This window comes from Hibiscus syriacus, unplaced genomic scaffold (genome assembly GCF_006381635.1).
Source record: "Hibiscus syriacus cultivar Baekdansim isolate YM2019G1 unplaced genomic scaffold, ASM638163v2 tig00110114_pilon, whole genome shotgun sequence".
Lineage (NCBI taxonomy): Eukaryota > Viridiplantae > Streptophyta > Magnoliopsida > Malvales > Malvaceae > Hibiscus > Hibiscus syriacus.
Window position 1 is genome coordinate 1 of NW_024062594.1, and position 15,316 is coordinate 15,316.

Below are 15,316 nucleotides of genomic sequence, written 5' to 3' on the forward strand. Positions count from 1 at the left end.
TTTATTTTAACTCAATCTTCTTAAATCAATTTTGGTGACCAATTTGTAAGTATCTTAAAATATTAATTAATCTGATATTATGATGACCAATTCCATAATTAACCCAATTTTATTTGGAGATTAAATCCAATATGTTAACCTGTGAGGCACCTCGCACATATATTCATTTTCCTCTTTTTTTCCCAAACCCTAGTGTTCACTAGAGTGGAGACGATCGCTGAAAGCTTCAAAACAAGTTATATTATAGTGCAGTCTGAAGTTTTATAGGTATGTTTTCATATCTTTCTCTGTTTTATTTGGCTTAATAGTTGATATGTAAAGTTATTGTGTGTATCTTCACATCTAAAACTCAAGAAAACATCATAATTCTTTCTAGAAATAGATGGGAAGATAAAGGTAACAATCGGAAGTATATGAGCATCAGTAAGAGAAAAATAAATAAAATTTGCCAGAAATAAAACAAAGGTTTCTAACAATTTATGCAAAAGAGTGTAATAGTGGAAGTAATGGGTTTTTGAGGAAGAACCCATTAATAAGTAGAAATACACTTTGACAATGAACTTTTGTTTTCATAGTTATTGTGTGACCTTTAGTTTGTGGAATAGACTTTAGGTATGTTAAAATTTTGAATGGTGGTTTAGCAATAATATCAGTTATGATATGTAGCATCGAAGGGATTTCGGATCTATGTTATTGCCTTGTAGTCCAATTTGTACCGTTCGAAATCTTCATGCTGTTAAATTTTCTACTCTGTCAACGGAAAGGATCATTAACAAACCTCACTAAAGTCTGACATTGATGTCAAAACTTTAGCCGGCAAATTTATTAGAATAACGTAGTGGAAAATGATTGTTCATATGTATCATAAACCACTAAGATAAATGTTATATCGTTAAATTAAAGTCGTGTGAATCATTTAATATATTTAAAAGATCGATCGAAATATTTAATATTTTCAAACATTTCATTACTGCTAATCAGCTCTTACGCTATTTATCACTGTAGATATGGTTGATTTGCATTGTCGACTATTTTTCATGAAAGAACAATGGAATGTAGGGTCTCCAACGTTTATGTTCTTTTATGTTCGTGTTCATTTGTTCGTGTTCGTTTAAGTTCGTGTTCGTTTATGTTCGTTTATTTATTAAATGAACATGAACAAGTTATATTCCTTAATAAACGAACATGAGCAAAAAAAATTTTGTTCGTTTATGTTCGTGTTCGTTTATGTTTCGTTTTTTTTTAAATGAACGAACATGAACATACCTTCGTTCGTGAGCGTTCGGTTCGTTTACAGACCTAAGCTTGGCAGATCAGCAAGGCATCACAAACGACGTCTCATCTGAAAATGGAATTAGGAAAAACTCATTATTGCAAAAAGCTTGAAATCGAAGACAAGTATATCAACAAAAATGAATCCTGGGATTTGGAGCAAACTATCAATGGAACTTCAAGAGCACATACTTTCCTTTTTGACTTATATAATGGTCTTGAATTTGAGGTTAACTTGTAAGCATTTCAAGTCTCTGTGTTCTCCCTTTCTTTTATTTCCAAACACTCTGCTTCTCATTTCTCTTCGCTTTTTGCTTTCCTATCCTCAATGCTATGGCCATTTCCCTCTCTATGACACGATCTGTGCGGCTTGGCGCAATTTATCACTACCCTTCTCTTTCTTGTCGCCTTCTGTTGCTCAGTTCAATCTCCTTTCGTCGTGTAATGGACTTTTCTGCTTCTCTATCCCATGTTCGTCTTCTTTCATTGTTTGCAATCTCTTGGCCAAATCTTCTAGGGTTATTCAATTGCATTTCTTCTCATATGCTTTTGAGATGCTTACTCTGCTTTCCACGATGAATGGATATAAACTCTTTTTGGTTTGCCCTAAATTCTCTTCCAACTATGCTTTTGTGTACGACTCCAAGGATCATTCATGACATCGTAAGATAGTGTTCTGCCGCTCCTCATTGAAAATTTCCAACAGAGAGGTGTGTCCTTCCATGGGTCTTTGTGTTTTGCTATTCCTGAACCCTATTGATTTGTAGCGTCGAGGGAAAAGAATGGTTTATGGATGGGTTTTGAGAGACGATGAATAAGACAAAGGATATACATTAGAATAAAGATAGATAAAAACAAATTTGATCACATCGGCAAATGAACCAAAAAAAATGATCAAGTTACTTAAAGACCACCGACAAATCGCAAATCATACTCGAGCAATGTGAAAAACTATCAACGAATGTAAATCGGATATCCAAATCCAACCTGATGGTCCAAAGTAAGAAAGATCAACAAGATAACATATAAGCGTCATATTGATTAGTCGTAACGATGTCAAATTAATCCTTAGAAAATGATAAATGAAAACGACGGTCAAATTACTAAAAACATGCTATAAAGACATATAAAAATGTCATACATGAAAATTTAATAAATAAAAAAGACAAAAAATTAAAGATGTGATATAAGAAAAAGATAACATAAAAAATATAAACAGTCAACAACCAATATTAGAATTAATACTATCGTGGATAATAAAGACAAAAAAGAAAATTGATGAACCGCACACCAAGGATAAAAAACTAGGTTACTAGGTTAAACAGAATTCGTTGTTTTATGAAAGTCAATTTAATATTGATTCTGTTTAATCTTAAATTTAAGTATAAGATGAAAATATCGTTATTAGAATTATACTTTTAATTTTATTCAATTTTAAATATAATTAGAATTTATGTAATTACAAATATTTAAAAGTCATGAACCAGAAAGAAGAAAAAAACTAAAGTATATTACATAAAGTAAAAGTATTTATGCCTTTATGCCATTTTTCTTAAATATAGATATGCTTTTTTTCTCTATCAAACTTATTCTTTTAATAATTTATTATCGGATTACATTTAAAAATGGTTTCTGTTGATTTACCTGGAATCCTGGGCAGAATCATTTTTTTAATCTTTTTGACCATTATGAAAGGGTTTTTAGCTGGATTCTGGCTAAGTTGCTAAAGCTTAGAAGTGAGGCTTGGAGACTGTTTTGCTCTAGCAGTAACTTGTCCCAAATTAAAGTTGGGTGGATATGGGACAACGTTCGGAGTAAGCTTGATAAGGTCAGTTGGCATCGTTTGGTGTGGTTCCCAGGGCATGTTCCAAAATTCTCCTTGATCTCTTGGATGATTATTTTGGACAGGTTGCCTACAAAGGATAGGCTTGCTAGGTTTGGCCTCAATATGGATGTCTCCTGTGGGCTGTGTAACTCTGGTATTGAGTCCCGAGATCACCTATTTTCTGTGTGCGTCTTTGCGAAGAGCATATGGAGTGATGTTCTTCTCTCCTGTGATCTTGTGCAGGAGCCTCTTTGTTGGAGTGATAGTCTTAGATGGTTGTAGAAGAATCTCAAAGGTAAGTCTCTTCTGGTTCATCTACTCAAGTTGGCTTGGACCGGTTTTGTTTATTACACTTGGGAGGAGCGAAATCACAGGTTTTACAGAGGTCTAACTCGGTCGACTGATACTATTGTTAATATAATTAGAGATGCCGTGAGAATTAAAATGTATAGATCTCATATGAACATATTAGACGCTGTAAATATGCAATTGTGTGCAGCTTGGGGGTTGGTATAGTTGTTTTGTGTCTGTACAGGGGATACGTTGTATTGCAGCTCGTCTGCTTCTTTTGGATGAATGAATTTTTACTTATCCAAAAAAGAAAGGGTTTTTAAAAAACATTATTTTAACAAAAGGATTTTTAAAAAACATTATTTTAATAAAAACTTTTAATTAATAAGGCGTATGTAAAAAAATCTCTCTTAGAGATTCACCCCTTAAAATCAGGTGTGCAACACGAATCAATCGAATTAATCAAAACAAAACTTTGAAAACCGAGAGAACAACAAGAAAAAGATAATTATATTTGTGTACATTCAAATCTATACTCTCTTAAGTATTATAACTATAATAACACTAATTAAATTAATACTCAGAAATAGTTAAAACATTTAAAGTTGAAGTTAATGAAAAATAAAATATTTTAGTATTATTTTGAAATGAAGTTGATTTTCCATTTATTTATAATATATAGCATACCGTAAACAATTTTTTTTTATGAAAGTGTGAACAAATTAATTATAAAAGAGTGGATCTTTCTAAGTTTCTTATGTATCTAACGTTACAATAATTGAGTTAGAATTAAGATTTAGGATTATAATATTTTTTAAGGTTATATAATTTTATTTATTTTAAAATTAATTTTTATCTAAGATTAAATTTGAAATTTAAGATTTTGATGAGTACATGCAATATAATCATACATATTTTAATTTAGTTTCTTTTAAATGTAAAAGTTATATAGGTGAAGTACACAAATGGTTCTACGAACTATAAGGCGTTATTTTATTATTGAATGTTATAAAATAGTTCATCGATTATAAGGTATTGTTTATTTTAGTTATCTAACTATTAAAAAAATATAAAATGATCATTCAACTACGCATATGTTTCAAACTAGTCATTTTTCGTTAAAAAATTGACGACAGTCTGATCTGGATGTTAATCAGTTGACTAAGATATGATAAAATATTATCCTAAAATCTCAAACGACTATATAACTTAAACGATTATGGGTTCAAATTTTATCATATCCCACTCTGCATGTTAACATCCATATCAGGCAACCATCAACTTTTTTTTAATGAAAATGACAAATTTGAAACATATAAATATTCGAGTGATCATTTTATAACTTTTAATAATTGAGAAATTTAACAAAGCAGTGTACTATACTCGACATGGACGACAAACAGGTGAGGCGGATGCAAATAACCATTCCCCCTCCCCATACCTACATAATATTTCCGTATACACCAACTATACACCACGCATGAATTGTGAAAATTTTAAATGTACATACGTCCACGCTGTTACATTCTTAATTTCACCCCACACCTACTACACAACTAGATACATATCATTCATCTTGTACCCGCTCATACTCGCATGTGGAACAAAATAGAAATTTGCGAGTACAAATGACAACAGGAAAAAAATAGAAAGGGATAGAGAAACATTTATCCAAAAAGTCTATGGCGAAAAAGAAACCATTTAGATAGGAGAAACAACGGTCTTCAATTCTAAAAATATTTATACCCTAACATTTGAATAAATTACAAATCATGCCCTATAAAATCTTAAGATTTACAAAATAATCTATGAAATTATACATAAATTGATAATGGTTTAAACGTTATGAATAATTAGTGGGCGGACAAATGTTAAGGAGACGAATATGAGGTGGATAAAGTCCTGAACCCATCATATGTATACTATATACGGTAAATATGATCTTTTACATCCATACCTACTCATTATCCACTAAAATTATACCTATCACAGTCCTAATTAGGTTTCAGATTGTCCGAACTTCCTGTACGTACAAGTGGTCGTGATTTGAAACCAATTTAATTATTATGGTCATTCTCAATTTACCTACTGATAGTTTTTCTAATGAGGAACTTATAACTTGAGGGATCAGATTTAAAACTATTAAAATTTTATTTATTTATAAAATATTTAAATTATTCACCGTTTTAATTCTAAAATAAAAAAATAATTAGGTTTAAGTTTAATATTTTTAAACTATTACAGTAACATTGAAAAAAAATTATTTTTCTTGAAATATATTTATTAAAAATTTTCATTTATATAAATGGGTGGATTTAAAAAATAACATGGGTCCCCATATTTGCCGGATCTCCATACGACTACGTCATATGAAAGTGCACCGCTGCAACTCCCTAATGCGTTTGACTTTACCCATTATCTCATCAAATAAATATCTACGTGTATCAAACCATATAATACATTAATGAAAAAAATTATTGTTTTGTCCAAAGTATGTTAGGGATAGGGTCGGTTTTTTTTTCACCCGACTCGACCCGAAAATAAGGATTCTTCCATCCGAGATTTGATCCGACTAAAATAAAATTTCATCCGATCTAACTTGAAATAATAATAATATTTTTATTTTTATTCAATAAAAAATAATGACTTAATTGAAAAAATAATATATAGAGGGTATTATTGTAATTATTCTAGATATATAAGGTAAAATTATATTTTTTCGGGTCGGACAGGGTCGTTTATTTTTCGCCTAATTCCGTACCCGAACCCGATCCGAACATCACAATTAAAAAATCGACCCGACATAACCTGAATACGATTTTTAAAAAAAAACCCAATTCAATTGGGTCGGGTCGGGTCGGGAGTTTGAGTCCCATGCACATCCCTTAACTATATTGTCCATTTCAAAATTTCTAAAAAGAAATGTATAGAACTTGTAGTTAAAGGAAGATTTTGAAAGCAATAAATAGCTGAAAACGATAGACAGGCAATCCATGCGTGTAAACAAGACCCCGATAAAGAAACCTATGATTGCTAAGGGTTGTCAAAAATGCCCGAATAATGCAGTTGAATCCTTTTTTTTTCCATATAATATATCTATATTTTTATTTTCTCGATAGGATAAATATTATGAATATCTATTCTAGACATAATTTCTTAATAAAATTTATTTTATTTATAATATTAAATTTAAACTCTAAATACAAATGTAGTTATTTATAATACTCGTTATCTAAAAATATCTAAAGATGATTAAGCGCGTATCGTGCATTGCACTCAAGCCCCAAGCCGACAGCGACCCATCCTAATTTTTTCAATATTTTATAAACATTATATTGAGAAAAGGAAAAAAATCACGTAAGAGTTTGAATTTTGTTTTGTAATATTCAAAATAATAATTTTCTCATTCCAACTATATAGAATAAATTGTGATATTATTCAATATGCTAAAATAAATTATATAGTATAAATCAATTATTACTATTTATATTATGTTTAAATTATAAATTTAATATTTATATATATTTTATTTTAATTTATATCTTTTTCAGATTTATAATTTCATTTAACTATTTCATTATTATCATTTGAATTAAAAATATCATTAACATTTTGTTTAAAACGGTAAGTAGAAAGAAAAATAAAATGTAAAACTTAAAATGATAAAATAAAAATAAGGGTAAATTATGTGTTTAGTACCTCAACTATTAGTTTTTGTATGTTTTAGTATCTAAACTTTTAATTTTTTTCAAAATTATACCTAACATTTAGTTTTTATTTCATTTTAATACATCGTCGTTAAAAACTTAACGGATTATTTGCACATGACACCTTTTTTATGGGTAAATTGTATCATTCATCACTAAATTATCTTATCACTCATATTTTGGTCACTAAAGTTTAAATTTTCTTGATTTGATTATTTAACTTTCAAATTACTCCTAATTTAATCACTTTAACTTTCAAATTTATTTTTATTTTTTTAATTATATATTAATAAAATAGTAATAAAAATGTCATATAACAAAAATTATTAATAAAATAAATTAGAGTGATTAAAATAAGAGTAATTTAAAAGTTGATAGTTAAATTGAACATTTTAAACTTTAGTACCAAAATATTAGTAAAAAGATAGTTGAGTGATGAATGGTTTAATTTACTCATAAAAAGTATATTGTTAAATTTTTAATAGTGAGATACTAAAATGAAACAAAAACTAAACGTTAAGTATAATTTTAAAAAATTAAAAATAATTATTTAAATACTAAATACGTAATTTATGTTAAAAATAATGCCAGTACTGCAAATTTGTTTTGTTAAAAATGTATGAAGAAAATCAAAATTTGCATCACATCCAAAAAGGAAATATCGAAACCTGGGGAAAGAACAAGAAAAACCCTATCGGTTAAAAGTTTTAAAATATTCACCACCAGAAGTAATACAAAAAATAATTATATTAAAAGAAGTAAACGCGTAATAAACCCGCTCAATCCCCTATTTCCCCAAAAATAAATAAAAATAAAAATCCAAAGCGGCTGCCACTTCCTTCAAAGTTCAAACTCCCCTGATTTCAATTTTTCTTTTCGGTTTAATGCGATGTCTCTCCGTTACGGCCCCGGCACTCAGTCGGGTCCACCGCAAACGGTGCCGCCGGAAGATGAGCCTTACACATAATCCCTGTCCACAACCTGCTGGCCGACCACCCTTCCCTCCGTTTTCCCGAAGTACGCGCCGCAGCCGCCGCTCTACGCGCCGTGGGAGATCTACGGAAGCCTCCTTATGCTCAATGGCAACCTTCCATGGACCTCTTGGACTGGCTTGCTCTATTCTTCGGTTTCCAACAGGACAACGTCAGTAACCAGAGAGAACACCTTGTGCTCCACTTGGCCAACGCTCAGATGCGGTTGACTCCTCCGCCGGACAACATCGACACCCTCGACGCTAGCGTCCTCCGTAGATTCCGCCGTAAGCTTCTCAAAAACTACACTAGTTGGTGCTCTTACTTAGGCAAGAAATCCAACATATGGATCTCTGATAGCAGCCGCTCCAGCTCTGATCACCGGCGTGAGTTACTTTATGTGGGACTTTATTTGCTGATATGGGGCGAATCTGCGAATCTTCGCTTCATGCCCGAATGCATCTGCTACATCTTTCACAACATGGCCATGGAGTTGAACAGATTCTCGAAGATTACATCGATGAGAACACTGGTCAGCCGTTATGCCGTCTTTATCCGGAGACAACTCGTTTTTGAATTGCGTCGTGAAACCCATATACGAGACTGTAAGGGCTGAAGTTGAGAGCAGCAAGAACGGAACAGCACAACATACTGCTTGGAGGAATTATGATGATTTGAATGAGTATTTTTGGAGTAAGAGATGTTTTCAGAAACTCAAGTGGCCGATTGATGTGGACAGTAATTTTTTGTTACTTCCAATAAGAGTAAGCATTGGGAAAACTGGATTTGTTGAGCAAAGGTCGTTTGGAATCTTTACAGGAGTTTTGATAGGCTTTGGGTGATGCTGTTTTTGTTTCTTCAGGCGGCGATTATTGTGGCTTGGGAAGAGAGGGAGTATCCGTGGCAAGCATTGTCAATTAGAAATTGTCGTGTTAAGATTTTGACACTGTTTATTACTTGGAGTGCGATGAGGTTTTTGCAGGCTTTATTAGATGCAGGGATGCAGTATAGCCGTGTGTCGAGAGAAACATTGGGTCTCGGCATTAGGATGGTGTTAAAGGTGGTGGTTTCTGCCTCATGGATCGTGATTTTTGCGGTTTGTTATGCAAGGATCTGGCAGAATAACCATGGTAGAAGATGGACTGCTGAGGCTGATAGGAGGGTGCGCCTCTTTTTACAGATAGCCTTTGTTTACGTGTTACCTGAGTTATTGGCATTGGCTTTATTTGTGATTCCTTGGATTAGGAACTTCATTGAGCAGAGGAATTGGAAGATCTTTGACCTGTTGTTTTGGTGGTTTCAGAGTAAGAGTTTTGTTGGTCGGGGATTGAGGGAAGGGCTACTTGATAATGTTAAGTATACCCTGTTCTGGGTACTGGTGTTAGCTACGAAATTTGCATTTAGTTATTTCTTACAGATCAAACCAATGGTTAGGCCGTCCAAACTAATGTTGAATATTAGGGTGGAGTATGAGTGGCACGAGTTTTTTGGTGAAAGTAACAGATTCGCTGTTGGTTTGTTGTGGCTGCCTGTGGTCTTAATTTACTTGATGGATATTCAGATTTGGTATTCAATATATTCCTCGTTTGTAGGAGCAGGAGTGGGGTTACTCCAGCACTTAGGTGAGATTAGGAACATTCAACAGTTGAAGCTGAGGTTTCAGTTCTTTGCTAGTGCAATTCAGTTCAATCTGATGCCTGAAGAGCAGTTATTGAATGCCAGAGGAACATTCAGGAGCAAGTTTAATGATGCTATCCACCGGTTGAAGCTGAGATATGGGCTTGGGCGTCCTTTCAAGAAGCTTGAATCAAACCAGGTTGAGGCTCACAAGTTTGCTCTGATATGGAATGAGATAATTACCATTTTCAGGGAAGAAGATATCATCTCTGATCGTGAAGTTGAGCTGCTAGAGCTGCCTCCGAATTCTTGGAATGTTCGGGTTGTTCGCTGGCCATGTTTCTTGCTATGTAACGAGTTGTTGCTCGCTCTCAGCCAGGCAAAAGAGTTGGTTGATGCTCCTGATAAGTGGCTTTGGTATAAAATATGCAAGAATGAGTATAGACGTTGTGCAGTGATTGAAGCGTATGACAGTATCAAGCACATGATGCTTGCAATTCTCAATGTCCAGTCTGAAGAGCATTCAATCCTCACTTATTTGTTCCAAGAAATTGATCATTCTGTTGAGATCGAGAAGTTCACCAAGACATTCAAAATCACTGCACTACCCCTGCTTCATATGAAGTTGATAAAGCTTGTTGATATTTTGACCAAACCCAAGAAGGATGTTAATCAGGTGGTTAATACTTTGCAGGCCCTCTACGAGATTGCGGTCCGTGATTTTTTCAAAGACGGAAGGAACATTGAACAGCTGAGGGAGGATGGATTGGCTCCTCGTGACCCTGCTGCCATGGCTGGGTTGCTGTTTGAAAATGCTATTAAGTTGCCTGATTCCAATGACGATAAGTTCTATCGGCAAGTTAGGCGTTTGCATACGATTCTTACCTCCAGGGATTCTATGCAGAGTATTCCAGTTAATCTTGAAGCTAGGCGAAGAATTGCATTCTTTAGCAATTCGCTCTTTATGAATATGCCTCATGCTCCCCAAGTAGAGAAGATGATGGCTTTTAGTGTCCTCACTCCTTACTACAATGAAGAGGTGCTATATAGCAGAGATCAGCTCCGAACTGAGAATGAAGATGGGATTTCAATCCTTTATTATTTGCAGACCATATATGATGATGAGTGGAAAAATTTCATGGAAAGAATGCGACGGGAGGGAATAGTAAAGGATGATGAGATATGGACAACCAAGATGAGAGATCTGAGGTATTGGGCATCTTATAGAGGCCAGACACTTTCACGCACTGTCAGAGGAATGATGTACTATTATAGAGCTCTGAAGATGCTGGCTTTCCTTGATTCTGCATCAGAGATGGATATTAGAGAAGGGGCACGAGAACTTGGTTCTATGCGGAGAGATGGTGGTTTGGATAGTTTCAACTCTGAGAGTTCTTCTAGGAGTTTAAGCAGAGCAAGTAGTTCTCTGGGTCTGCTATTCAAGGGCCATGAGCAAGGCACATGTTTGATGAAATACACATATGTGGTCGCTTGCCAGATTTATGGGGCTCAGAAGGCCAAAAAGGATCCGCATGCTGAGGAAATCCTGTATCTGATGAAACAACATGAAGCTCTTCGAGTTGCCTATGTTGATGAAGTTTCAACCAGGAGGGATGAGAAGGAGTATTTCTCTGTTCTTGTGAAGTATGATCAGAAATTAGAGAAGGAAGTGGAGATCTATCGGGTCAAATTGCCTGGTCCACTGAAGCTTGGAGAGGGCAAGCCAGAAAATCAAAACCATGCCCTTATCTTCACCCGTGGTGATGCTGTTCAAACTATTGACATGAACCAAGACAACTATTTCGAGGAGGCATTGAAAATTCGCAATCTCTTGGAGGAATACAGGCACAACTATGGTATACGAAAGCCAACTATCTTGGGAGTTAGGGAGCACATTTTTACTGGTTCTGTTTCATCACTTGCTTGGTTTATGTCAGCTCAAGAAACAAGTTTTGTCACTTTGGGACAACGTGTCTTGGCAAATCCTTTGAAAATTCGAATGCATTATGGCCATCCAGATGTCTTTGACAGGTTTTGGTTTTTGACTCGGGGTGGGATCAGTAAAGCTTCCAGAGTAATTAATATCAGTGAGGACATTTTTGCTGGCTTTAATTGTACTTTGCGAGGAGGCAATGTCACGCATCATGAATACATCCAGGTTGGCAAAGGAAGGGATGTTGGGTTGAATCAAATATCTATGTTTGAAGCCAAGGTTGCCAGTGGGAATGGTGAGCAAGTTCTTAGCAGAGATGTGTATCGTCTGGGTCATAGACTGGACTTCTTTAGGATGTTGTCATTCTTTTATACTACAGTGGGATTCTTTTTCAACACAATGATGGTCATTCTTACTGTATATGCTTTTCTGTGGGGCAGACTTTATCTGGCTCTTAGTGGTGTTGAGAATTCTGCCCTGGCTAGCAACAGTGACAACAATAGAGCACTTGGTGCCATCTTAAATCAACAGTTTATCATCCAACTTGGTCTTTTCACTGCCCTTCCAATGATAGTGGAGAATTCCCTTGAGCATGGATTTCTTCAAGCTGTCTGGGATTTCTCGACAATGCAGCTTCAGCTTTCATCTGTTTTCTACACCTTCTCCATGGGTACCCGTACTCACTACTTTGGCCGGACTGTCCTTCATGGTGGTGCAAAGTATCGTGCTACTGGCCGTGGTTTTGTTGTTCAGCACAAGAGTTTTGCCGAAAATTATAGACTGTATGCACGTAGCCATTTTATAAAGGCTATTGAGCTTGGTCTCATACTCACAGTTTATGCATCTCACAGCCCTGTAGCTAAGGCCACATTTGTTTACATAGCTTTGACTATCTCAAGTTGGTTTCTGGTTCTATCGTGGCTTATGGCCCCCTTTGTATTCAATCCTTCTGGTTTTGATTGGTTAAAGACTGTTTACGACTTTGATGAATTTATGAACTGGATTTGGTACCGTGGTGGTGTGTTTTCAAAGGCTGAACAAAGCTGGGAGAAGTGGTGGTATGAGGAGCAGGATCATCTAAGGACAACTGGCCTCTGGGGAAAGTTACTGGAGATAATATTAGACCTCCGATTTTTTTTTTCCAGTATGGTATTGTATTCCAATTGGGTATTGCAGCTCATAGTACCAGTATTGCCGTTTACTTGCTGTCTTGGATCTATATTTCGTGGCATTTGGAGTTTATCTGGTAATCTCATATGCTCGGGACAAATATGCTGCTAAGGAACATATATTTTCGGATGGTTCAGTTCCTGGTCGTTATTCTTGGAATACTTGTTATTATTGCACTGCTTGAATTTACGGCCCTCAGATTTGTTGACATTTTCACCAGTTTATTGGCTTTTATTCCGACTGGCTGGGGACTTTTGTCAATCGCTCAAGTACTTCGACCTTTTCTGGAGTCCACCCGGCTTTGGGATTCTGTGGTTTCTGTAGCTCGGCTATATGATATAATGTTTGGAGTTCTTGTTATGGTCCCACTGGCATTTTTGTCTTGGATGCCTGGGTTTCAGTCAATGCAGACAAGGATCTTATTTAATGAAGCGTTTAGCAGGGGCCTGCGAATTTTCCAGATTGTTACTGGGAAAAAATCCAGCGACTAGTATTTTGAGGTAATTTACCAACAATTGTCTCTTTTATGGTTTCTGTTGCCCAGAGATATAGTAAAATTACTCCGATGCCTAACTATTTATTTAGTAGTTTAAATGCTAAGGGGTTATTTGATTTGTGAGTATAATTATACTTTAGCATGATTCTGTTTGGCTAGTCTTAGGTTTTGGTTTTTTTTTCTTTCTGAAGTTTTTAAGTTCAAGTGAGATTAATTTCTTTTTCACTCCATAATTTGTCACTTTCTTGTTCATAATTGTCTTTAAAACTCTGAATTTCATTCAATTGTCTCTTTCTGCTTTGGTGCTAATTTTCTGTATCATAATGGTATTAGACGCTATGGGATTTATTCCTTCTCTTTTAGGTAAATTGATCCTGTTTGTGGACCATGAAGTTTTTTATGCTTTTGCAATTGCATGGGCCGTCCTTTTATTTTACCTTTCTTTGTTTGGTTTTAGGGTTTCATATTGAGCTTCTTAACTTCATTTATTGGAATAAGTTGGGGCTAGGTTGGTTCATGCTGCATCCTAAGCTCTGTTTTGAATTTGATTTGTTATGCAGCAGGCTGCAGATTATGGTTATATATTTTTGGGTGATAGAAATTGGGGGGATGTGGATTTATGGATTCTTGCCATGAATGCTGAATTTTTGTAGCCATTTGCTACTTTACTGTTTGGGTCAAGTTTGGTCCGGTTCGATCAGGCGTTTTTGGTTTTTGGAATTGCCCATGATATTTTGGCTCTATTCGGTTATCAAATTTTCCATATTAACTTCGGGATTTGGGTTTCTGGATTAAGTTTTGACAAAATGGGTTTTGTTTTAAGAAAATAACTGCTGCTCCAAGAAAATTCTAGTAATACATTTGATTGATGCAATTTTGCTGTGCATTCCATTTTGAGATGTATTTTGTCCTTGAGGCTTTGATTTGGTTGTCTGTCCATCCATGTTTGTTGAAGTTCAGAGTCCAAAACTAGCGACAAGCTTGATATGTAATGACCATTCGGTCATTCTCAGTTCAGTATCCCTGGAAACATGCATTAAATCACATTTCGTAACTTGTCCTGTAATTGTCTACTTACCATTTGAAGTTTCTACTTTCTATTATCACGTTTAAACAGCAGCTATTGCTGCAGTTATATAATGGTACTTGGTGAAGCTCTCCTCGCTGTGTTTTAAGTTCATATCAAACTACTGAATTTCCAGTTGAAACCTGTTTTGTTTTCTTAGCGACTTATCGTAGAATATAGTACCTTAGTTTCTGATTTGAATACCAAGTTGTAGAGAAGGCTAGAATCAGACAAATTGTTTACCGTTGGAGTCCTTTTGAGCCTTGATGTAGAATGTCATTGTCTGTCTTCCAAGTTTCTCGGGCCAGTGCTGATTGAATTGTCGTGGCTTATAAGTAGGGGAGCTTTGGGAGTATTCCCATGTAACTTGGGTGCTTGCTGAAGCTGTTTCCATGCCGTGTTTTTATAGATGCGAACCTGCTGCACACTAGGCCATTTATTCGGGTTTCAAAACGCTTCTTGTTGATCTTCTTGGAACATTTAAATCAAACAGTGAACACTTAAGCAATGTCATGGATACCTTATGGTTGCTTGGCATTATGTTTTGCAGGTTCATCGCAAGACTATTCAAACTAGAGTTGATTTGGTAGATTCTTGAATGAGAGAGATGTGGCGGCCATGCCGTTAGTTCGATTCTGAACTTTGTGGGGAAGAATCTGATCGCCATCATAACGACATATAGTGTTCATAATGGCCTGCTCCATCAGATCTGTTTGCTCTTATTGTAATTAGGCATTTCATTTTGTTTATTCCCACGACTTTTGCTGGGGAACTTGGATTCTACTTTCAAATTTTCCCAGATTTCCAGAGGTACGCATTATGTAGTGTTTGTTGATAGCCAGTATAGCTTTGTACTCTGCTGAGAGATGGTTCAATCAAATATTTGTTATTCTTTTGTCTGAAATACACCACTTATTCACTTACACCCTACATTTTCAATATTATATACCAAAAGTAGTCATAACCAA

The 15,316-nt window shown here is 35.1% G+C and overlaps 1 protein-coding gene, 1 non-coding gene and 1 pseudogene across 2 annotated transcripts; all 3 read left to right on the forward strand.

The window, feature by feature from the left end:
- The first annotated feature begins 1,358 nt into the window (after positions 1-1,358).
- LOC120215396 lies at positions 1,359-2,032 on the forward strand (annotated as a pseudogene).
- Positions 2,033-7,893: 5,861 nt separating this feature from the next.
- On the forward strand, positions 7,894-15,247 carry LOC120215185 (callose synthase 12-like). Its single transcript, XM_039212919.1, is given in 10 exon segments — positions 7,894-8,054; positions 8,057-8,563; positions 8,566-8,604; positions 8,607-8,870; positions 8,873-12,745; positions 12,748-12,834; positions 12,837-12,906; positions 12,908-13,286; positions 13,791-13,796; positions 14,899-15,247. Coding segments are annotated over 8 exon segments (5,280 nt in total). The 5' UTR covers positions 7,894-7,984; the 3' UTR covers positions 13,278-13,286; positions 13,791-13,796; positions 14,899-15,247.
- LOC120215403 lies at positions 10,931-11,011 on the forward strand. The gene has a single exon (XR_005524945.1). It is a non-coding gene; the product is annotated as a small nucleolar RNA J33 (small nucleolar RNA).
- Positions 15,248-15,316: the final 69 nt, after the last annotated feature.